This window comes from Narcine bancroftii, chromosome 10 (assembly GCF_036971445.1).
Source record: "Narcine bancroftii isolate sNarBan1 chromosome 10, sNarBan1.hap1, whole genome shotgun sequence".
In the NCBI taxonomy this organism is placed as follows: Eukaryota; Metazoa; Chordata; class Chondrichthyes; order Torpediniformes; family Narcinidae; genus Narcine; species Narcine bancroftii.
Window position 1 is genome coordinate 29,329,485 of NC_091478.1, and position 23,690 is coordinate 29,353,174.

The 23,690-nt window shown below is 51.7% G+C and overlaps 1 protein-coding gene across 6 annotated transcripts in view; it reads left to right on the plus strand.

Annotated features, from left to right (window-relative positions):
• The window catches only part of LOC138744366 (collagen alpha-1(XVII) chain-like), a 115,046-nt gene that overhangs the window by 78,805 nt on the left and 12,551 nt on the right, over window positions 1-23,690 (plus strand). For 5 of the 6 annotated variants that reach the window (XM_069900406.1, XM_069900410.1, XM_069900412.1 and 2 more), the window contains 15 exons: window positions 715-789; window positions 1,141-1,200; window positions 2,892-2,954; window positions 4,716-4,784; window positions 5,513-5,635; window positions 6,599-6,691; window positions 12,400-12,516; window positions 13,059-13,172; window positions 14,053-14,196; window positions 16,676-16,768; window positions 17,252-17,380; window positions 19,056-19,175; window positions 19,724-19,819; window positions 19,900-20,010; window positions 21,083-21,208. In XM_069900406.1, coding sequence (XP_069756507.1) covers window positions 715-789; window positions 1,141-1,200; window positions 2,892-2,954; window positions 4,716-4,784; window positions 5,513-5,635; window positions 6,599-6,691; window positions 12,400-12,516; window positions 13,059-13,172; window positions 14,053-14,196; window positions 16,676-16,768; window positions 17,252-17,380; window positions 19,056-19,175; window positions 19,724-19,819; window positions 19,900-20,010; window positions 21,083-21,208 — 1,533 coding nt within the window. The remainder of the gene's footprint in view (window positions 1-714; window positions 790-1,140; window positions 1,201-2,891; window positions 2,955-4,715; window positions 4,785-5,512; window positions 5,636-6,598; window positions 6,692-12,399; window positions 12,517-13,058; window positions 13,173-14,052; window positions 14,197-16,675; window positions 16,769-17,251; window positions 17,381-19,055; window positions 19,176-19,723; window positions 19,820-19,899; window positions 20,011-21,082; window positions 21,209-23,690) is intronic. The other variant, XM_069900411.1, reaches the window with a different exon arrangement.

Consider the following 23,690-nt stretch of genomic DNA (forward strand, 5'->3'; position numbering starts at 1 on the left):
TTAGTGTAGCCAGGCACCCCTTACAGTATGAGAGAAAAGCAAAAGAGAGTCCCTTCAAAGTTATTGAGTGTCCATGGATCACCTCCAGTGCTCCCACAGCCTCTGCAACTGCACAGACTACTGTTTGATCCATCAGCAACCCGAAATCCAGATCCAAACCTCCAACATAGAAACCTTCAGCACCTGAGGCCCTTTGGTGGCACTTCTTGCCTTCAGCATCCTCTTGAATCCTGATTCCGATACCTGGTTCCCATGAGTCAGTCTCCAGCAGCCCACAGCGCATGTGATTCCTAAAGGTTCTGAGGCCCTTGCTGGTTCACAGTCATGTTCACATTCCTGTAGGGCTGTCTTCTGTGCTTCTCCACAACTGGGGGATAGGGGGAAGAAGTCGTAGCAGGGAGGGTGCTCTCTCCTTTTTGGATCCTTGCGTCGGTCCACTGCTTCCCCAGAGTCTGTAACCACTCGAGGCCGCTGCCAAATACAGATGCCGCCATTGTGGACATAGACCCCACTTTTGCAAAATTTTAAATGAAAACACTGTTAACATTTTAACAAGCCATTTAAAGCCTGTGTGGAGCCATAGTCAGTTGGACCCTGCAGAGAAGTGCTGTGTCTCTGCTCTCCACTCTCCCTGGGTCCGCACCAGCAGTAGCACTGCCCCTCTCCCCTTTCTCTCTCTCTCTCTCTCTCTCACTGATCCTCTGTTGACTTCAGGTGGAGAATCATTTGTACGCGGACCCCCTGGACCAGCCGGACCCCCTGGAGTTCCTGGACACAAGGGAGACAAAGGTCAGTGACCTCTGACCCCAGGCCTGGGGCAGAGCTGGGGGCAGGGTATAAGTTGCAGTTGATAGTGGAGGGGCAGGAGAAGGGGTGGGATGGGGAAGCAAGAGGTAGGAGTGGGATGGGGAAGAAGGGTGGGATAGGGAAGGGAGTGTAGAGGCAAATCTCAGAGGCAGGTGTGGGAAGGAGGGAGATGAGAGTGGAAGAGGCATGGGTAAGGGAATTTGAGGGATAAGAATGAAGGGTGAGGAGAGGAGGTTCAACCTCTCTGGGCCAACAGAGGGTGAGTCCAGTCACTGCTGCCCCTCCCTGACTTCCTACACCTACCCTGCTCACCCTTTTTCAATCTTTTGCCAGGAGACCGAGGGGAGATTGGAATTCCAGGCGCTCCCGGAATCCCTGGCCGATCAGCTCGAGGTAGGACGTCTGCTTCTCCCGCTCTCTGATCACAGCCTCAGTCACTGCTAGGATATGGCCTGCACCAGGTGTCCCTGAGCCTCAAATAACCTACAGACAGGTCAAGGCAGGAGGTTCTTCTCTGAAGGCACCAATGCATGGTAACAGCAGACTGGGCAATACCTACACTGGGCCTTATCTACCTCATCTCTGGAAACAACCTGGTTCACGTTCAAGTTCAAGTTTATTGTCATTTGATTGTACAAAAGAGCATATCTCCAGACTATAATGCATTCACACAGACACACAGTACACTCTCTGCTCTGCATCCAAAGCCAGTAAATCCTTTCTCCAGTAAGGAGACCTGAATGGCTCTCAGTACCTCTGGAGCAGCCTCACCAGGACCCTATACAGCTGTAGCAGAACCTCTCTGCTCTTAAAGTCAATGAAGGCCAATATCCCATTTGTCTTTTGTTTACCTACTGCACTTTCAAACCAACCTTTAGTGATTCATGCACAAACCCTCCCAAGTCCCTCTGCACAGCAGTACGATCCATTATGAAACAATCTTTCACAATTTAAATAATAATCTGATTGACAGTTTTCTTCCAAAGTGGATAACCTCACATTTACCAACATAATACTCCATCTGCTAGACCCTTGCCCACTCACTTAACCTATCTATATCTCTCTGCAGACTCCATTATCCTCTGCACAATTTGCTTTTCCACGCAATATGGTGTCATCAGCAAAAAAAGATACGCTGCACTTGGTTCCCTTTTCCAGATTGTAATGTACAGTACATTGTGAACAGTTGCAGACTCAGCACCAACCCCTGCAGCACCTGGCTCACCACCGATTCCCAACTACCCATTTATCCTCTTGCCTGCTGTCGATTAACCAATCCTCCCTCCATACTGATGCTTCACTCCCAACTCCATGCATCCTTACCTCATGGATGCTTTAAATACCACACCTTATTGACCCCTCCCCCACTCACACCACTTTTGTCCCATCTGCCCTTCCAGTCTGACCTATCCCATCTGCTCTCCCTGACTTATCTATCCCGTCTGATCCCCCTGACCAACCTATCCTGTCTGCCATCCCTGTCTAACCTATCTCATCTTCCCCTCCTGTCTGACCTATCCTGTCTGCCCCTCCTGTCTGACCTATCCCATTTGACCTCCCTGTCTGACCTATCCCGTTTGCCCTTTCTATCTGACCTATCCTGTCTCATCCTCCTGTTTGACCTGTCCCATCTGACCACCCCCCTCCCCCCCACCATTTAATCTATCCTGTCTGACCCTCCTGACTGAGCATCCTCACTGACATATCCCACTGCCCCTTGTCTCACCTGCTGGGTAGGCATTTAGGTACAGCTGGACCTTGCTGATGGGGATGTGACAAACCGTGCTAACAGGTGTGTGGGTTGAGATAGACCGTGCTGACAGAGGTATGGGTACAGACAGACTATGCTGATGGGGGGTATGGGTACAGACCCACCATGCTGATTGGGTGTGGGTACAGACAAACCATGCTGATGGGAATGGATACAGACATACCATGATAATGGGGTGTGGGTACAGACAGACTGGGCTGACAGGGGTGAGGGTACAGACAGACCACGCTGACAGGGTGTGGGTACTGACAGACTGTGCTGACAGGGGTATGGGTCTACAGCCACTGATTGGTGGTGTGTCTCTCTCCTGCAGTGATTGGTGGTGGTGGAGCACTCCAAGGCCCCCCAGGACCCCCTGGACTCCCAGGACCTCAGGGTGAGTTTGGGGCAAAGGTTCAGTGTTCTGTTCAGGAGCTGGTAGCCTATGGTCCGGGATAAACTGGGTACCTGGCACCTCTTCCACAATACCTTTGTCACAAATCTCCTAGTACAGTGAACTGAGTTCTTCTATAAGCTATCTAACTGGTTATCTCCAACATTCATACAACCGTGTGAAGAGAAAAACTTACAGAGTATGGGGTTACAATGATACAGAACATCAATTAGCACCAAGCATGTGGACACTGTGTGGGGTTCATTCAGGAGCTTGATGGTTGCAAAGAATGAACTGCCTGTTGGTGTGAGCTTTCACACTCCTGAACCTTCTTGCCGATGGGATATGGGGCGGGGGGAGAAGAGAAGGTGCCTGGGGTATGATGGATCCTTCGGTGTGTCGGCTGCCTTTCCCAGGCAGCGGGAGATGTAGATGGAGTTTGTGAAGGGGAGGGGAGCAGGTGAAGGCCATAAGCCCTTCACGCCTTCTGCAGTGTTTGACACGACCATGGATGATCTTCTTTATGCCCACGGCTGCCATCTCACCATCTCATAGGCTATACAATACAGTTTAAGGCTCCTGATTTAAGAAAGGATGTGCTGGCATTCATAAGAATGATTCCTGGAATTAAGGGATTAATATATATGAGGAACATTTGACGGAAAAAGATATCAGAGCAGGGATGTGATGTGAGGATTTATAAGGCACTGGTGAAACCTAAGTTGGAGTACGGGGTAAAGTTTTGAGCTCCTTATTTATGAAAGGATGTGGTGGCATTGGAAAGGGTACAGAGAAAATTCACAAGAATGATTCCTGGAATGAAGGGATTAATACATGTGGAATGTTTGACGGCTCTTGGACTTTACTCCTTGGAGTTCAGAATAATGAAGGGGAACCTCATAGAAGCATTTTGAATGTTGTAATGCTTGGACAGAGTGGATGTGGCGAAGTTGTTTCCCAGGGTAGGGGAGTCAAGGACAAGAGGGCACAACTTCAGGACTGAGGATGCCCATTTAAGACAATATGTGGAGGAATTTCTTTAGCCAAAGAGTGATGAATCTCTGGAATTTGCTACCACAGGTGGCCATGGAGGCCAAATCATTGGTGCATTTAAGGCAGAAATTGATAGATATCGGAATATCAAAGGATATGGGGAGAAGGCAGGAGAGTGGGAGAATGGATAAGCTTATGATGGAATGGCAGAGTGGACTCAATTGGTTGAATGGTCTACTTCTGCTCCTATGTCTTACGGTCTTATAACCAGACCTCCTGTCAATGTGGTGAGTGTGGGTGTTAAAATCCAGGTGTCAGAGACCGGGCCACAGAGCACAGTCCAATCCCATCTCTGCACTCAGCAGGTCAGAGGATCAGTCCACCCCTGTAGTGATCCCCAGCTTCCCATGCTGGTGGATCAAGGTCTATAATGGGCTATAATATCCTTTGTTGCACACTCCCACGCTGGTGGATCAGGGCCTACACTGGGATGTAATGTACTGTGTTCCATCATGGTGGATCAGGGCCTGTGCTTGGATAAAATATCCTGTGTTTTATCATGGTGAATCAGGGCCTGCCTTGGGATGTAATGTCCGGTATTGCACACTCCCATGAGAGAGGATCAGGGCCCGTGCTGGGATGTAATGTCCTGTGTTGCACACTCCCACGATGGTGGATCAGGGCCTACGCTGGGATGTAATATCCTGCTCATCACTGGTCCTGCTAGTTCTAACCGTTCTTCCATTTTCCCCTCCTCCCCTCACACCCCAGGACCACCAGGAGACTCTGGTTCAGGGTCCAGGGCCAGCATCAGGCAGGTGGTGATGGAGACCCTGCAAGGTGAGTTCCCACAAAGGCGCTGGAGATGGCATGACTGTGAACGGGTGAGGGCATGGACTGTTGAGTGAGTGGGGGATGCAGAGGCAGGCCTGGAGCGGAGGGGGTGGGGAGAGGAGGGGGCAATGCAGGGATGAAAAAGGTGGGAGGAGATGGACTGGGGTCGGGTGGGTTGGAGATGAAGGGGTAGGGATGGGCTCGGACAGGGGAGGCGGGAGGGGTGTGGGAGGCAAGATGAGTTGGGGAGGGGTGGGAGCGGTTAGATGGGTGAGAGGGAGGTCTGTGGGGGAGGAGAGGTTAGTGGAGGAGATGTGGTGGGGGAGATGGGATGGGGAAGTAGGTGAGGGATGGAGAGGATAATGGGGGAAAGGGTGGGGGTGGTCCATAGGGTGGGGTGGAGGAGCAGAGGTGGATGGTATGGGTTAGGGGAGATGGGATGGATGGGAGATGAAGGCGGTTGGGAGAGATGAGGTGGGTGTGTGTGTGGTGGTGGGATGGGGAGGTGTGGGTGGGGTGGGGAAGTTGGGGTAGGTGGGGCAGAAGGGGGAGCTGAGGTGGGTGGGGTGGGGGAGGGGTGTGGGTATATGGGGTGGGTGGGGTGGGTTGGGGAGATGAGGTGGGAGGGGTTGTGGGTTGGGTGGGGGAGATGGGATAGGGAGGTGGAGAGGGTGGGGTAGGGGTGCTGGATGCAAGCACTGGCCAGGACACTCATGCCCCGCTTCATGTTGCAGCTGACAGTTTGAGGAGGTCGTTGTCAGGCCCTCCTGGCCCCCCTGGCCCCAAGGGCGAACGCGGCAGTCTAGGACGTCACCAATATGCTGAGATCTCCAGCCATGTCCTCAGCTACATGAGAAGTAAGTGTCCCTGCTTTGGCTGCAGGCTAACCTGAACTAAACCCAGACGGGTGTGGCATCCTGTCGTGCTGGAAGAGTCATGTTACCATCCAAGGGTCATTTGATGGTCTGTGAGATGGTGTCTCAAGGCCTGTGGTGGGGCAAAGTCAGTGTCTGAGTAATTGGGGTTCATGGGTGGTTTCAGAGTGTGAGGAAGGGTTCTGGAGTCAGACATGTCATGCAGTGTTCCTGGGTCTGGCTCCAAGGTTAGTTTAGGGTCCGACAGCCCTGTCAATATCTGAGGGGCCAGAGTCCAATGGTCAGGGTGGGATCTGAGAGTAATGTCACAAGTGAAGATTGGGGTGGGAATTGGGGTTGGGGATTGGGTGAGAGCTGGGATTGGGGATTGGATGAGGATGGAGAATATGGTTGGGGATGGGGGTTGAGGTGAGGATGGGGGTGAGAAGGTTGGGATTGAGGATGGGGATGAGGATCCAGATGAGGAAGGGGATGAGGCTTGGGGTTGGGAATTGAGATTGGGGATGGAGATTGTGTGAGAATTGGAGTTGGAATGAGGATAGAGATTGTGGTTTGGGGATGGTTGGGATTGAGGTTGGAGATAGGGTTGGGATTTCGAGTTGGGCAGGATGGAGATTGGGGTGAAAATCAGGGTTGGGATGGGGTGAGGATGGGGATAAGGATTTGGGTGATGATGGAGATTAGGGATAGGGGTTGGGGATGGGGATTGAGGTTAGGGATGAGAATTGGGGATGGGGGTTGGAGTTGGGGATGGGGACAGGGGATGGTGTTGGGGATTGAGGATGGGGATGAGAATTTGGAATGAAGTTTGGGAATGGGTTGAGAATGGGGACTGGGATTGGGGTTGGGGATGGGGGTGAGAATTAGTGATGGAGATGGGGGTTGGAGTGAGGATAGGGGTGAGAATTTGTTCAGCAGATTGCAGTGTGTTTCTTCCTGTCCCAGATTCTGGAGTTAGAGTTGGTGAGCGAGGTCCTCCTGGACCCCCTGGCCCACCAGGGACTCTGTCGAGAGCTGATCTGGCTATCTATCTGCAGAGTAAGTATGGAGGTCACTGTAACTGTGTTCCCCAGTCCCCTCCTCTACACACGTGAGGATGGATTGGGAGCTGGAACTCTGACAGAGAGGGCAAGGACTGAACACTTTCAGACAGCACCATCTTGCCACAGTCCCCTTCAAACCTCACACTGTGTAATTGGACTGTGTAGAGGGAGCTTCATTCTGTTTGACCTCGGGAGTGTGTGATGGGACGGTGTGGAGGGAGCTTCCGTCTGTGTCAAAGACAAACAGTACAGTTACTACTACATTTTCAGTCCAACTATGCACATTACATTATGTCAAATTAAAATATAGTCATCTATGTCCACAATACCGTCGAGCCCTTGGGGAGTCCACCATTCCCGTAAACCCTTCAAGATACCTGTAAGCACCAAGTGCTCCTTCTCCAAGGACACTCAGGCATGCAGGTACTCTTGGAAGAGGGGCAAGCAGTCAGCTTGAGCTGAACCCTTGACTGCCTGCTGCTTGCTGCCTGGACCCATGGAGAGCCATCTTGGCTAGGCACAGAATCAGACCGAGGGGACATCCCTCAACCAACCAACTCCTTTCAGTATCAGTAGGGTAGGGTTGAAATGCAGCCAAAACTTTAGGAGCAAACCTCCCAAAGTACACGAACAGGGGCTGCATATAATGTGAAACACAGTCTCATCCAAGCTACAGAAAGGACAAGTGAGTCCATGAATCAGCTCAAAAATCGATTACAACGAACAGCTTTATGTAGCACCCTCCACCCAAAGTCCCCAATGTAAAAGGAGAGGACTCTCATATATAAAGACCTCCAGTGGGAACCCTCCCGAAGGGTAGGACAGACCACCATGGCGTATCTGACCAGTTAACAAGGGCGCGGAAATGGATGGTGTAGAGGAGCAGTTGGTATATATCCCGCCTCCCCACATTCCAGAGTGACACAAAGGGCATCTCCTCAAGATTACTTGTGTGGTGTGGGACCAGCTCCTGAGAGATAACTTGAGGCCTGAGCCCAATGAGTAATTCCGGCTGTGTGAGGGTTAGCATGGTCGGGACAACTTTACACCCATGATCCTCTCCATGACCGAGGGACAGGTTGAGCATTTACCTTCTTCACCTCCAGAACATTGTCCTTCAACACAGAAGCATTCTGTCAGGAGGCAACCATTCTCCAAAGTCTGAATGGGCCTCAGTAAAACACAGGCAGCTCATACAGAGCAAGACGTCTGATGTTTGCTGCCAAGTAGCACTTCCTCCTGGGGGCAATGTAGTACAGAAAACACACACACACACACACACACACACACACACACACACACACACACACACACACACACACAGGAAGCAGTCGAGAAAACTTTCTGGCAGTGTTGCATCCTCCATAGGTCAACAGGGTCTGTGACCATCAGGAGCACATCATTGGTGTGGGCCGAGAGGACCACCTGCATATCTGCCTCACGCAGCCAGATCTCAGCCTCCTCTGAAGGAGACATCGGAATGGATTTACACAGATGGTATTCAGCAAGCCATATATGAGGCAGCCTTGTCACACTCCCTCTCCTGAAACTAAAGGGAGCCGTCAAAGATCCATTGATCTTGACCAGACACTCTGTGGCAACGTACAACATTCGAGCCTTAGCCACACAATGGGGTCCAAGTCCAAATGTCCATGAAGTGCCGAACATGTAGTCATGCCCCACCCTGTCAAATGCCTTCTTCTAGTCAAGGGAGAGAAAGGCAACAGATAGGCCAGTCCTCTGGGTCAGGTGGACCAGATCCTGGACCAGATGGATGTTGTCCTTGATGAACTAGCCTGGGACTTTGTAGGACCATTCGGGGTGGTTCATTTGGTCCAGCAGTGGATTTAAGTGGTTGGCCGTTGCCCAGGTAAACACCTTGTAATCGGTACAGAGAAGAGAGACCAGGTGCCAGTTCTTCAATAGACAGAGATAACCCTTCTTCAGCAGCATGACTACAACAGTCCTGCACCATGAGAGGGGCATCTCCCCCGTCATCAGGCTCTCCCCTATCTGTGCATTGTCACTCCCCAAGATGTCCCAAAACACCCTGAAGAACGCCACCATGAGCCCATCCAGTTCTGGAGACTTGCCTCTCCGGAGCTGGTGAAGAACCCGTCAGCTCCTGCTATGTCAGGGGAGGATCCAGACATTCAGTGACCTCTGGGTGGATCTGAGTTAGGTCCTGTCACGTCATCACACACCTCCTTACTGCTTGGATCTGGTGAGAACAGGGTTAAGAAGAAGGATCAAACCAAGTCTCGGATTTTCTCTGGATCTGTGAGAGATGAACCGTCATCAGTGAACAACTCCATGAGCTGCCGACAGACACCCCACCACTTCTCCCAGGAGTAGAAGAAGGGTGAGGCATAGTCCAAATCCTAGAGCATCTGGACCCGTGACTTCACATTCACACCCCTAGATCTCTCAAGCTGGAGGTTCCTCAGTGCTTTCTTCTTCTTCTGATACAAGGAGCTGGTTCAAAGCAGATCTGAATCTGAGATGTGAATCCAGGTCGAGCAACTATCCGTCAAGTATCGCAATCTCTGAATACCGGCTTTTAGTTGAACCTCTGATGTATCTTCGGCAGAAGGATCAGATGTGGGCCTTACCCATATCCAACCAGACCCTCGAGTGAAAAATCCTCCATTTCCTACTCCAAATGGCCCAGAACTCCCGAAAAGTATCCTGGAAATTATCATCCTCCAGTAGTATTAAAATGCCAGTACATGGATCCCTACTTCGTGCACAATGGAATGAGATCCTCCCACACCAGGTGGTGGTCCAAGAATGACATTGGCTTCATGGAGGCTGCTGTGACACTGGAGAGGTAGGCCTTTGAGAGGCAATTGATGCATGAGTCACCTCCCGCATACCTCTGGGTGAAGGCATTGGAGTCAGGGTGGAAGGAGTCGACAGTCTCCCTCAACTTGTTCACTAATGCTAGGTCTCGCTAACCCCGAGTGATCCTCTTCTTCAAGGGTACAGTTAAAGTCCCTTCCAAGAATAACACATTCACTCAAGTCGAGTGAATCCAATAGAATCAACACCTGATGAAACAGGCTGAATGCTGGGCCTGGGGGTGTACATGTTAACAAAGTGGAACAGCATGCCATCCAGGCGCACGACGAGGTAGAGCAGGGGTCCTGGCACCAGGTTCTGGACCTTCAGAATCTCCAGATGGAAGTTAGGGGCCAATAAAATGGCCAACCCACTGGAAATGGCACTGAGGTGACTCATATGAGCACATCCTCACCATTCCAAGTTCCAAGTCGGTTCATCTGCTGGGATAGTGTGAGTTTCCTGCAAGAAGCTCACCACATATTCCCCGCTCTGAGAATAGAAAAGCTCCTCTGCTGCCGTTAACATTCAGACTTGCTACCGTTATTGACATAGCAAGAGCATGTTACTTGTTATTCATGCCCAATCCACCCCCTTGGGAGGTGACAGAACTACTCTGCATCTTACAAATGCCACATCTGGGAATCTAGGAAATATTTCATCCTGCGCTGCTCATTCCAACGAACAGTTCCCTTCCCCATCTTTTTCAGGATGTCCTACAGCGATGTCATGACCCCTTCTAAATCCAGCCAGCGGGCCACAGCCTTGTCGATGGCTCCAATTGTGTTGATAAGTAAACTTTGAATCTCCTCTTTTGTAACACATGGAGTCACATCAGGGTGGACAAGAGCATCCATTGTCTCACTGTTGAATCTCAGCACTGAACATTGAATCCCCATCCTCTTCAGGACACCTGCTACTGGTGACCAGCTAACTTGCTGGACTTGGAGCAGCAAGTGCCTCAAACTCACCTGATGGCTTCACATCTGTCACTGTCCCACCCCCGGGAGCAGAGCCGTAGGTTCCCTCTCCTGGTGCATTCTGAGAGAATGGACCCATTGGGGACTGCCCAGCAGAGATCCCTCAGGGCCCTGGCTCATTCCCACATTACTGCGATTGATTGGAGTCAGGAGGGACAACTCTTGGGAATCCCCAGGGTCTGGCCTTAGACCAGTGTCTGCCTCCATCCCCCTGACAAGTGCAGATCCATCTTCATCACAGCCCCTGGCCTCTCCAACAAAGGGTGCTCCTGCACCAAGGCATGAGGCCTTGACAGGGGACAAAGGCTAGGGGGGTGCACCTCCCCAACTAAAACCTTCCCCTTGTGTTGCCCCAGTTCAAAAGAGGGATGTCGCCAATGTTTTAGCGCGAGGGTGAGAGGGTCAGAGACCTCCATGACAGAGGTAGCCTCTGTCTCCATCTCCTCATTTTCCAGCCCACTCTTCTCTGTTATTGTTACACCCTCATAGCAAACCACCTCTCCCACCCCAGATTCAGGAGTGGGTACAGACATTGGATCATTTGGGGGTCTTTCTTCCAGGTGTTTTGTTTTTTCTCTTTGCCTTCCTACCCTTTGAATGATCCTCCCCTCCCCCCTTGCTTTTCCCCTACATCTCCTGCCACCGGAACTGGGAATAGGGAGGGGAGTCCGTGCCAGTGGTGGAGCTCACTTCTCGGAGCTTGGGGCAGTCCTTCTGAAAATGCCCCAACCCCTTACAAAATGGCACCCCAGATGGTCCATGGACCAGTAGATCCAGTGTACCTTCCCCTTTACTGGCTGGAATCGCCCCTCAGTCTCATCCTCCTTTGCCAGCAATACATATGCTTGACATCGGAAGGAGTAAACATGCCTGAGTTCAGGTTCCTGAAAGCCAAACTGGAGTGGGAGATCTCTGACTGTTCCGTCCCCAAAAGATGAAAATAAGATAGAAGGAGATCATTTCGAATAGTAGGCAGGATGTTGGATAGAATCACCTGCTGCTCGGCAGACTCAAAGGAGTCTACCTGCAGGAACATCCCACCCTCCTTACTGACGCCCAGGGCCACTGCCTTAGCAGTTTTTAAATAAATCACAGCCTTCTCATCCATCTTCTCAGTTGCCTCAATGGCTGAGGTGTCAACAACCCTCATCAATGTCTTAATGTAGCCTCCAGCTTTGAGAATTGTGGCAAATAGATCTTCACTACATGTCCATCATCCAGTGATCCAAAAGGATTCTGGGTAACAGGGGCCACCATGCCTTGGTGCAGGAGCAAATTAGGGAAAAAGATGGTATTTTGTGGTGGAGGAGGTCCACCCTGGTAGGCTGTCAGCCAATTACACAATCTGCGTCATTGGAAAAGCAGGGTTAAAATCTCAAAGCAGCAAACTCTTCTTCGCGAAAAGAGCTTCAGAGCACTCCCATAACACTAACACAAATCCTCCTTCAGTCTCCGAGACTTTTGCAACAGGAGCAATTCTCTATCTTCCAGATTCCTTCCCAATAATGCAGACTGTGGCTTTTCTCTGTGTCTGACCCCGGAAGTGTGTGAAGTGATGATGTGGAGGGGGCTTCACTCTGCTTCTGACCCCAGGAGTGTGTTGGGATGGTGCAGAGGGAGCTTTACTCTTTATCTGACCCTGGGAGTGTGTGATGGGATGGTGTAGAGGAATCTTCACTCTGTGCCTGACCCTGGGAGTAAGTGATGGGATGGTGCGTAGGGAGCTTCACTCTGTGTCTGACTCCCAGAGTGTATGATGGGACAGTGGGGAGGGAGTTTCATTCTGTCTCATCCCGGGAGTGCATGATGGGATGGTCGGGTGGTGTTTCTCTGTGATGGGTCATGTAGCTGAGATTTACTATCTCCTCTCTACATCCCACAGATGAAGACGTCCAACGATACCTGAGAGGACCGCAGGGACCTCCTGGAGCCCAGGGCCTAAGAGGGGAAGGGATAAGTCGAGCTGAGCTTGAGGCTTACGTCACAGATTACAGCAGAAGTAATGGCAGCACATCCTGCTTGTGGGTGGTGTGCAGTGTGGGAGGCTATGTGTGTGTGGGATCTGAGCTCTGTTTGTGTGTGTGTGTGTGTGTGAAACTGAGTGCGAGTTGGAGTGTGATCCAGTGGCAATGGTTGAGAGGACTGACCAATCCCTCCCATAGAGAGCCCTAAACCTCCCCCGCACATTCCCTCCCCCGCACATTCCCTCCCCCGCACATTCCCTCCCCCGCACATTCCCTCCCCCGCACATTCCCTCCCCCGCACATTCCCTCCCCCGCACATTCCCTCCCCCGCACATTCCCTCCCCCGCACATTCCCTCCCCCGCACATTCCCTCCCCCGCACATTCCCTCCCCCGCACATTCCCTCCCCCGCACATTCCCTCCCCCGCACATTCCCTCCCCCGCACATTCCCTCCCCCGCACATTCCCTCCCCCGCACATTCCCTCCCCCGCATGGCCCCTACCCTTCTCCCCCCCCCTTCCCCACACCACCCCCTTCCACCCACACCCCCTGCTCACGGCTGCTCCCCTCATTGCAGGTTGGGCGGCAAGCTTGGGGCGACCAGGACCCCCAGGACCTCCAGGTCCCCCAGGAGCCATGGGACCCTCTGGAACCATCTCTGTGACCAGCGATCTCACCGCCATGCTGCAGGGTGAGTGCCCAGGGGTTGGAGTTGGGGTCATAGGATGAACATAAGCCAGAGATTAGAGGGCGGGGTGTGAGAGTGGGGGGTAGAGGACGGGGTGTGAGGGCGGGGGTTAGAGGGCAGGGTGTGAGGGTGGGGGTCAGAGGTCGAGGTGTGAGGATGGGGGTTAGAGGGCGGGGTGTGAGGGTGGCGGTTAGAGGGCGGGATGTGAGGGTGGGGGTTAGTGGGCGGGGTGTGAGAGGGGTTAGAGGGCGAGGTGCGAGGAAGTATCAGAGGGCAGGTGAGGGAGTCGGAACATCACTTAGCACAGACACCATTTACCCAACGGCTGTCTGTGTCTACATATTCCCTGGAATGATCACACTACCCAGTGTTCCAGATCTCTGTACTCTCCCAACTCAATCCTGCCACCATCTGCCCCATCACCATCGCTGACCCTTTGCCTGTGGAAACACACTCCACATTCTTCCAGCTCTGCCCCCCTCTCCTTGTGGGAACACTCTCCACATTTCCCAGCTCTGACCCTCTCCTAGTGGGAACACATTCCACATTCTTTCTGCTCTGACCCTCTCCCTGTGGGAATGCACTCCATATTCTCCCAGCTCCACCCCCTCTCCTTCTGGGAACACCCTCCACATTCTCCCTCAGGCCCCTCTCCCTCTGGCAAACATGCTGTATTCTCCACACTCTCTGGAGATGGAGTTTCTTCTCCATTCACCAGAGCAGATATTCTAATATTTTTCCGTTAGGGTGTGCAGCAGCTGAACCGCTTCCTACCCAGCCCCTTGGTGAGGTTTGGCCATCCTTGACTCTCTATGCCAATCCTTCCCAGAATGGCATCTCCACTCACTACCCCTGCTGGCCTCTGCCTCATTTTTCCCTGCAGATGAGAACGTTCGGAGATATTTGATGGGTCCTCCAGGACCTCCGGGGCCAGCTGGGCGACCAGGTTACTTGGATATGGAGAGAGTGACCAACATACAACTCGATTACAACGACATTGCATCCCGCCTGCAGGACTACTTGAGCAGTGAGTGTGTGGCATTGGGCTGCAGGGTGGGGGTGGAGGGGGAAAAACAATCCCATGGAAAGATGGAAAGGGAAGTGGGGTGAACTTTGGGAGGTAAAATGGTAGGGAAAATTATATAATCAATGGCAGGATCTTGAATGGCTTCAATGTACAGAGGGGTCTGAGTTGTGGCTGCACGGCTCCTTATAACTGGCTGCACAAGTAGATAGGGTGGAAAAGAAGGCATGTGGTATGCATGGCCTCATCGTGTGGGGCATTGAGCATGAACATGAGGTCACATGGCAGTGATATCGAACTTTGAATAAGTCTCACTTGGAATACTGTATGTAATTCTCTTCGCCTCATTACAGGAAGGATGTGGAGGCTTTGGAAAGGGCAAAGAAGAGGTTTCCCAGGATGTTGTCTGGGAGAGAATGCACAAACTTTTCCCTGGAGTTCAGGAGGCTGAGGGGAGATCAGATAAACCATTGTTCTTAATCTTCTTTTTCCACTCACATACCACCTTAAGTAATCCCCTACTAACCACAGATCATCTATGGCATCCTACACTATAGGTATTCTGTGGTTAGTAAGGGATTACTTAAGGTGGTATGTGAGTAGAAAAAAGGGTTGAGAACCACTGAGATAAAGGCTTATAAAATGATAAGAGGCATCAGTGAGCGGTGGCAGATTTAAAGGAAGGCGAGTGTCAGGAGTTTTGCTTGGTTTTCTGTTATAAATTGAGCAGACAGCAGGAGTTAGGACTCTGAAAGAAAGGGAAGCTCAAATGGAGCAGTCACTGAGGAGCAGCCACTGTAGGAGTGGCCATTGTGAGAATGAGCCTCGAGGCTTCAGCGTGCAGAGGCTGATGAAGTGGTGCAGGAGTTGGCAGAAACACAGCCCCAAAGATTCAGCAAGAAGGTAGTAGGACAGGTGCGATAAGGTAAAATTTTCTAGCTAGAGCAGTGGGAATGACAGCTAGGGCACTCCTCTTGCAGAATATAGATAGTCAGGGAAGTCACTAGTGCCACTGATGATTACACCTGCAAGAGGTGAATCCAGTTGCAGCTCCTTAAAGACCTTATTAAGAAATTGGAACTGAAGTTGGATGAACTTTGGATCATTTGACAATTCAACAGGAGTTACAGGGAAACTATCACACCTAGGAGGCAGGAGGAAGGTAGCTGAGTGACAGTCAGGTGAGGGAAAGGGAACAGGCAGGCAGTGCAGAGCACCCCTGAGGATGCTCCTCTCAGTAACTTGTTAAAAATTTTGGATACTGTTGAGGGGGTCAACCAACCAGGGATAAACCTGGCATTCAGGTCCCTGGCACGGAGTCTGGCCTTGTGGCTAAGTAGAGCTGTAATGATTGGGGATTTGAAAGTGAGTAGAACAGATAAGAGGTTCTGGGAAGAGATTAGAATCCCAGATGGTATGTTGCCTCCCTCATGCCAGGGAGGGAGGGATGTCTCCGATCAAGAGGAAGGGTAAGTTGTCAGATATCAAGGTCCATGTAGGGACCAATGATGTGGGTAGGAAGGGTGAGGAGATCCTGCAAGGAGAGTTCAGGGAATTAGGTGCTAGGTTGAAGGACAGGACCTCCAGGGTTGTGATCTCAGGATTACCATGTGCTAGTGAGGTTAGAAATAGGAGGATAATGCAGCTGAACATGTGGCTAAAGACATGGTGCAGGACGGAGAGCTTCAGGTTTCTAGATCTTTGGGCTCTCTTCCAGGCAAGGTGGGACGTGTTCCATTGGGACAGTTTACATCTGAACTGGAGGGGGACAAATATCCTTGTGGGATGGTGTGTTGTGGGGGGGGGGGGTTTAAGAGAGGCATGGGAACCAGAGTGCCAGAGCAGATAATGGAGGGTTGTGGAAAAATATGTTGTTAAGCCTGCATACAAATTCAGGAATCAAAAGGTTGTGTGTGATGGGAATCAAGTAATAATGTTCCGAGTTACATCTATTTCAATGCAAGAAGTATTGGGCTCCTGGAGTGGTTGAGGCAGGTACTATTGCAATGTTAAAAAAACATTTGGAGGGATCCATGGATAGAACAGGTTTGGAGGGATATGGGCTAAACACAGGCAGGTGCAACCAATCTGGGTGGACATTTTGGTTGGCATGGGCAGGTTGAGCTAAACAGCCTTTTTCCATGCTGTGTGAGTGAGTGGGGTGTTCACTCTGCTGGGGAGACTGTGGAATCCAGGAGAAGGGCTGCAGTGTTACCTGGAGTCTTCAGGTCCACAAAGAGTGATGGGATTCTGGATCATCTCCTTCTGGGAGCTGATGGGTGTCCATGTGAGTGGGGTGGGAGTGCTTTGGGGAGATGGGTGGAACCAGGCTGATGGACAGGTGGTGGGCAATGGGGACAGCATTTTGGGGTGGGGGTTAGGGAGGTGCCACAGTGACCATGTTCATTGCCGATGTGTGTTGTGTTCCTTGCACACTGGCCACCGTGGCTGTGATTTAATTTCTAATTTCTCTCACCCACAGGTTCAGGAATGAGTCTTGGGGCCCAAGGGCCCCCTGGACCCCCAGGACCCCCTGGCTCCATCTCTACCAGTGAACTGATGGCCCTGCTGCAGAGTGAGTACTGCAGACATTCAGATAGAATGTAGACCCCTGCCATGGGAACTCCTGTCCTTGGATCTGAAACATCAGGGTCCCAGCTCCCCAGGGGTCCCTGAACCTCAGGAACCTGCACCTAGTGTCCCACTTCCCCAGGTATCCCAGCTCCCCAGGGATTCCTGAACTCCTGGACCCATACTCCAGGGTTCCAGCTCCCCAAGAACCCATACTCCAGGGTCCCAGCTCCCCAGGGATATCAGCTTTCCAGACCCACACCCCTGTGTGCCAACTCCATAGAGGCCTCTGTTCCTCAGGAACCCACACCCTAGGGTCCCAGCTCCCAGGGCTTCCTGAATCCAAAGACCCATACCTCAGGGGCTCCATCTCCAGGACACACACCCCAGGACCCCAAAACCCAAGATTCCTCACCCTGAAGGAGGGAGGGAGGGAGGAAGCAGGGTGTGAGCAGAGCCTCAGCTATCATGTCCTGTTTTATTTTAGGCTCTCGATTCAGGGGAGTAATCGGACAAACCGGACCCCCGGGTCCTCGGGGTTTGCCTGGACCCGCTGGCCCTCCCGGCCTCGGAGGGGGGAACCTACATGTGGAAGACATCGTTTCCTACATTCAGAGTGAGTGGCTTCATGCACATTATAAAATGGATTGCTGTGGTTTGCATTGCATCATGCAATGCCCCAGCAATGCACTGTGCATAAGCAGACACAGGCTGAAGAGGTGGCAAGCATTGTCCCAGACCAGATCCTGGTGGGTCAGTGGGCTTGGGGCTGGGACAGTGCCTGCCACCCCTTTAGCCTGTGCTGCCTGGTTTGGTGTAAGACATTTGGTCAAGCATGGTTGGCATAGCAGTTAGCACAATGCCTTTACTGCGTCAGCGATTGGGACTGGGTTTCCAATCCTGCACCGTCTATAAGGAGTTGGTACATTCTCCCTGTGTCTACATGGATTTTCCCTGGGGGTTCCAGTTTCCTCCCACCGTTCAAAATGTAGGTTAATTGGGTGTAAATTAGGCAGCATGGACTCTTGGGCCAAAATGGCCTGTTACCGTGCTGTATGTCTAAATTTAAATTGGTGATCAGGATCATTGCTCCCAGCCTTCATAAAACCACAAGATCTTGGAACAGAAGTAGGCCATTCAGCCTACTTATGGAGTCCACTCCATAATTCCATCATGAGCTGATCTATGCCAACATTACATTCGCCTTCTTCACCACCAACTCAACCTGGAGGTTAACATTCAGGGTATTCTGCACGAGGATTCCCAAGTCCTTTGGCAACTCCAAATTTTGAATTTTCTTTTCATCCAAATAATCGTCAGCACTTTTACTCCTACCAAAGTGCATGACCATACCCTTACCAACATTGTATTTAATTTGCTATGTTTTCGACCATTCTCCTATCTATCCGTCTCTCTACAGCCTCTCCTTTTCCTTCTCATTACCTGCCCCACCATCTATCTGCAAACTTAGCCACAAAGCCATTTTTTCTTCAATCATTAACATACAACATAAAAAGAAGTGGCCCCATCACCAACCCCCGTGGAACACGACTGCGGTAGCCAACCAGAATAGGATCCATCTATTCCCACTCTCTGTTTCCTGCCAATCAGCCAATGCTCTCCCCATGCTAGTATCCTTCCTTTAATTCTTCAGGTTCTCATCTAGTCAAGCAACCTCATATGTGGCACCTTGTCAAAGGCTTTTGAAAATCCAAACGTACAACATCCACCTCATGTTCTTTGTCTTGCCTGCTTTGGTTTTCTCAAAAAATTGCAGTAGGTTTGTCAGGAAAAATTTTCCCTTACAGAAGCCAGCTGACTTTGGTGTATCTTGCCACGTACTCCAGGTACTCCATAACCTCATTGTTGACAATAGACAAAACAACATCCTTCTTGCTCCCACCCTTCCCCTGCTCCTACCCCACTGCTCCCATCCCCCCACCTACCCCACCTGCTCCCAGCCTCAGTGTTTCCCCCTGCTCTAATCATCCAGGACCCCACCCTCCTGCTCCCATCTCGCACGGCTCCCCTGCCTCCTCAGCAGGTCATGGGGACAAGTGGCTGTACTGGAACTTGAAACCAACGTCCTCTGCCACTACAGCTACTCTGCCACTAACATGAAGTAGGATTCAATGTTGACTTGAGAGAATCAAATGTGACATTGAAACATAACAGGTCGAGGGGACTGACAGGTGGACCCTGGGTGGTTGGGGTGGGGGGGGGGGGGCACCAAGACATAGGGTCAAAGTCTCAGAATAAAAGGTCATCTGCCATGCTCTTTGCTTCCACAGATTCAGGGTACAGTATCCAAGGCCCTCGCGGTCCCCCTGGCCCTCCTGGCCCTGCAGGAGGGACTATTGATGCTGAAGACCGGCAACAGCTGAAATCTGAGATCATTGATTATTTCTCCAGTAAGTGTGTCCCACCCTGGGGGGTGGGGGTGGGTTTGGATCCGGCTCTGGGGTGATGGTGTGTCTGACCTCAGGGGTGAAGATTTGGTCTGACCCTGTTGAGTGTGAATGGAGGGGTACCTGACCTTAGGGAATGGGATTCGGGGGGTGTATGACCCTGGTAGGTGGAGATAGGGGATATTGGAACCTGTGAGATGAGGGTGTGTCCGACCCTGGTGGGTGGAGGGTGGAGGTGTCTGAAAGTGGCAGCGAATGGATAGGGAGGTGCTTGTCTTGAATGGTCAGGACACTTTCACTGTTCCCTCCACTGCTGCTCTCCCCCCCGCCCCCCCCATTGGAAACTCCCTCAATCCACCAGGAAATCCCTCTGGCATCCTGTCCTTGGAAATCTTGTCCAGGCTGAAGGTAGACCATCCATGCAGAGCCCCCACAGTTACTGCCTCATACTGTCCATTCTCTCCAGTAACAGAGTACCCTGACCACAGGCCAACACCACAGTTCAGAACTGCCCTCAACACACAGTTACTAATTCAGTCTCTATTCCCCAGGCGACAGAATGAGATCGTACATCACCGGACCCCCTGGACCCCCTGGCCGTGTTGAATACTCTGAACTAGCACCACGGCTTCTCCGGTATATGCAAGGTAGGCCACTGGAGCCAGACCCAGCTACTTCATTCAGTCTGACTCTGCATGTCATCCCTAATGAGTCTTTGCCATTTCAGAGCACGGGCTGATAGACTCACGCACCATCAGCAGCGGAGGACGTGGGCGACACGGAGTACTGTGGCGGGAGAGAACCTATGGCAACGGCACTGAGCTGGAGTATATGAGGGGTAGGAGCAGCGGCAGGGGGGGGGTGCAGAAAATGGCTGCAAGCTGGTTGTGGGGACAAAAGGCTTGGATTCAAGTGGCTGCACTGGAACTTTAATTGCTTTAAAGCCCAAAGTTCTCTCCCACTGTAACTACCCTGCCACTAACATGAAGTAAGATTTAATATTGACTTGGGAAGAATCAGATATTACCTTATTGAAATGTATCAGGTCAAAGGGGCTGACGGGGTGGGCCTTGAGGGGGCACCAAGACACAGGGTTATAACCTCAGAATAAAGGATTATCTGTTTTAGACTGAGATGAGAGGAATCTCTTATCTTGCAGGGAGAGAACTCTGGAATTCTCCCCATGTAGAGTTGCAGAGGTGGAGTCCCAATTCACACTGGGGATGCAGGGAAATGTGGATCCTGGAATATCTCCCACATTGGGTCAGAGTGGAATGAGGAATATTTCCCCCCATTGGGGTGAGAGGAATGATGATCCTGGAATATTTTCCACGATGAGAAGGAGGGAAATGATGATCCTGGTGTATCTCAAATTAGTCACGCATATAAATGTGGTAATTTATTCTCTTTGAGGAATATCTTGGGCCTATTACTGTATTAAAGTTGCTACATGAATGCAGCAGTTTGTTGTCCTTGTAGAGCTGTGGTCAGCTCCTATTTCCAGTAATTAACTGCAGATAGAGTCACAGTGTACAGATCAAGCTCTTCAGCCCAACTCGTAAATGCTAATGGCATTTGCTTGCAATTTGGTCCACATCCTGCTGATCCCCTTCCTGACCAGACGTGGTCCAAAATAAGCACAACTTGCTGCTGTAATGTTGAGCCAACAGGGACTGGCATGACCAGCAGAGGGGAGCAGAACCAGCAGTGTGTGACAGGGACAGTAGGGACAACAGGACCAACAGGTGGGCTGGCAGGACCAGAGGTGACCAGAAGGCTGAGGACCAGCAGGGATCCACAGGGCAGGTGGCAGGTTAGGTCAGTGTCAAGTCTCTCTGGAGTAGCTGATAAATGTGAACAGCAGTAAACAACAACTTGCAGTAAACACTTTTCCATGTTCCCTCATGTAGATAACGGTTGGAATGCACGCACTTCAACCCGGACCTCCAGACTGCCTGGGGATACTGAATGGCTCAAGTTTGATTGGGAGAAAGTATTCAACGGGAATAGGACAGCTTATGAGGAATACCTGAGAGGTGAGAGTTAAACAAGGAAGTTTCTGATGCTGGGGTCAAGTGGAATACATGACAGTGTTGGAGAAGCTCAGCAGGTCACGCAGCATCCATGGGAAGTAAAAGGCAATCAATGTTACAGGCTTGGCCTCTTCCCTCAGGAAATGGAAAAACTGGCAAATGGCCTTATAGGGAGGTGGAAAGGCAGGGCAAGAGAGGAGCGAGGGGGATGAACAACACAGGAGAGGAGCGAGGGGGATGAACAACACAGGAGAGGAGCGAGGGGGATGAACAACACAGGAGAGGAGCGAGGGGGATGAACAACACAGGAGAGGAGCGAGGGGGATGAACAACACAGGAGAGGAGCGAGGGGGATGAACAACACAGGAGAGGAGCGAGGGGGATGAACAACACAGGAGAGGAGCGAGGGGGATGAACAACACAGGAGAGGAGCGAGGGGGATGAACAACACAGGAGAGGAGCGAGGGGGATGAACAACACAGGAGAGGAGCGAGGGGGATGAACAACACAGGAGAGGAGCGAGGGGGATGAACAACACAGGAGAGGAGCGAGGGGGATGAACAACACAGGAGAGGAGCGAGGGGGATGAACAACACAGGAGAGGAGCGAGGGGGATGAACAACACAGGAGAGGAGCGAGGGGGATGAACAACACAGGAGAGGAGCGAGGGGGATGAACAACACAGGAGAGGAGCGAGGGGGATGAACAACACAGGAGAGGAGCGAGGGGGATGAACAACACAGGAGAGGAGCGAGGGGGATGAACAACACAGGAGAGGAGCGAGGGGGATGAACAACACAGGAGAGGAGCGAGGGGGATGAACAACACAGGAGAGGAGCGAGGGGGATGAACAACACAGGAGAGGAGCGAGGGGGATGAACAACACAGGAGAGGAGCGAGGGGGATGAACAACACAGGAGAGGAGCGAGGGGGATGAACAACACAGGAGAGGAGCGAGGGGGATGAACAACACAGGAGAGGAGCGAGGGGGATGAACAACACAGGAGAGGAGCGAGGGGGATGAACAACACAGGAGAGGAGCGAGGGGGATGAACAACACAGGAGAGGAGCGAGGGGGATGAACAACACAGGAGAGGAGCGAGGGGGATGAACAACACAGGAGAGGAGCGAGGGGGATGAACAACACAGGAGAGGAGCGAGGGGGATGAACAACACAGGAGAGGAGCGAGGGGGATGAACAACACAGGAGAGGAGCGAGGGGGATGAACAACACAGGAGAGGAGCGAGGGGGATGAACAACACAGGAGAGGAGCGAGGGGGATGAACAACACAGGAGAGGAGCGAGGGGGATGAACAACACAGGAGAGGAGCGAGGGGGATGAACAACACAGGAGAGGAGCGAGGGGGATGAACAACACAGGAGAGGAGCGAGGGGGATGAACAACACAGGAGAGGAGCGAGGGGGATGAACAACACAGGAGAGGAGCGAGGGGGATGAACAACACAGGAGAGGAGTGAGGCGTAGGGGAGGGGCACAGGCCAACAGGTGGATACACATGGGAGGGCAGAAGAATAAGAAGCTGAGAAGTGATGGGGGAGGGCAGTTCTGTGATACTAGAAAGGAGGGGGATTGGAGCAGGAGGAAAGGAGTCAGAGGGGTAGGGAAAGAGAGGTGAGAGCTTGGATTTCCCCAGTGTTGTGTGAAAGTCAGCCGTTCGACAGGATTCCAGCCAGAATTCATGGAACATTATGGAGTTCACCAGTCATTGGATGGAAAAAGCTGGTTCCAGATCCTGAATTGTACCAGTTGGTGTTTCGATAACGTCACCAACTGTATCTATTCCATGTGGAGGGTGAACTCTTCACAGAATTCCACCCCATGGGGCCTGGGGAGGGGAACCCTCCTGGTCCTTGTGTTGATGCCTCGGAGGGTAGCATCTCTATCCTGGAGCTCTTTTGCGTTAAGACAGTTCCAAGGTTGCTGGCTGTGGGAATGTCCAGCCTTCACCTTGAATTGAGGAGCTGATCACAGATCCACTTCTTCCCACTGGAGATGCAAGTAATTCCAGACTTTTCACCTCCTGTCTTCCCATCGCCCCCCAACCCCATTCCTCTCTCTCTCACCTTCTGATCCACCACTCCTCCCAATTTTTACCATTTTTGCATCCCACCACCTCTTCCTGGTTCCACCCACCTCCTCCTCACACCTCGCACTGACCCCTCCCCATCTGGTTTCATCTGCCTTTCATCCCATTCTCACTCGAATTATCCAACCCCTCTTTAGGAGCCTCTTACCACAGCAGCCATCTGCTTCACCACCCTTCTGCTTCCTCCCAACCCTAACCCTACCCACCCCCCACGAAACTATAGAATATTACAGCACAAAACATCAGCCTTTGAACCATTCTATAACCTTCGATACCCAGCCTCATCCATGTACCTGTCCAAAATTCAAACCTGTTTAACCTTTCCCTGTAATTCAGTTCCTGAAGTCTAGGCAACATCCTAGTAAATCTCAGCACTC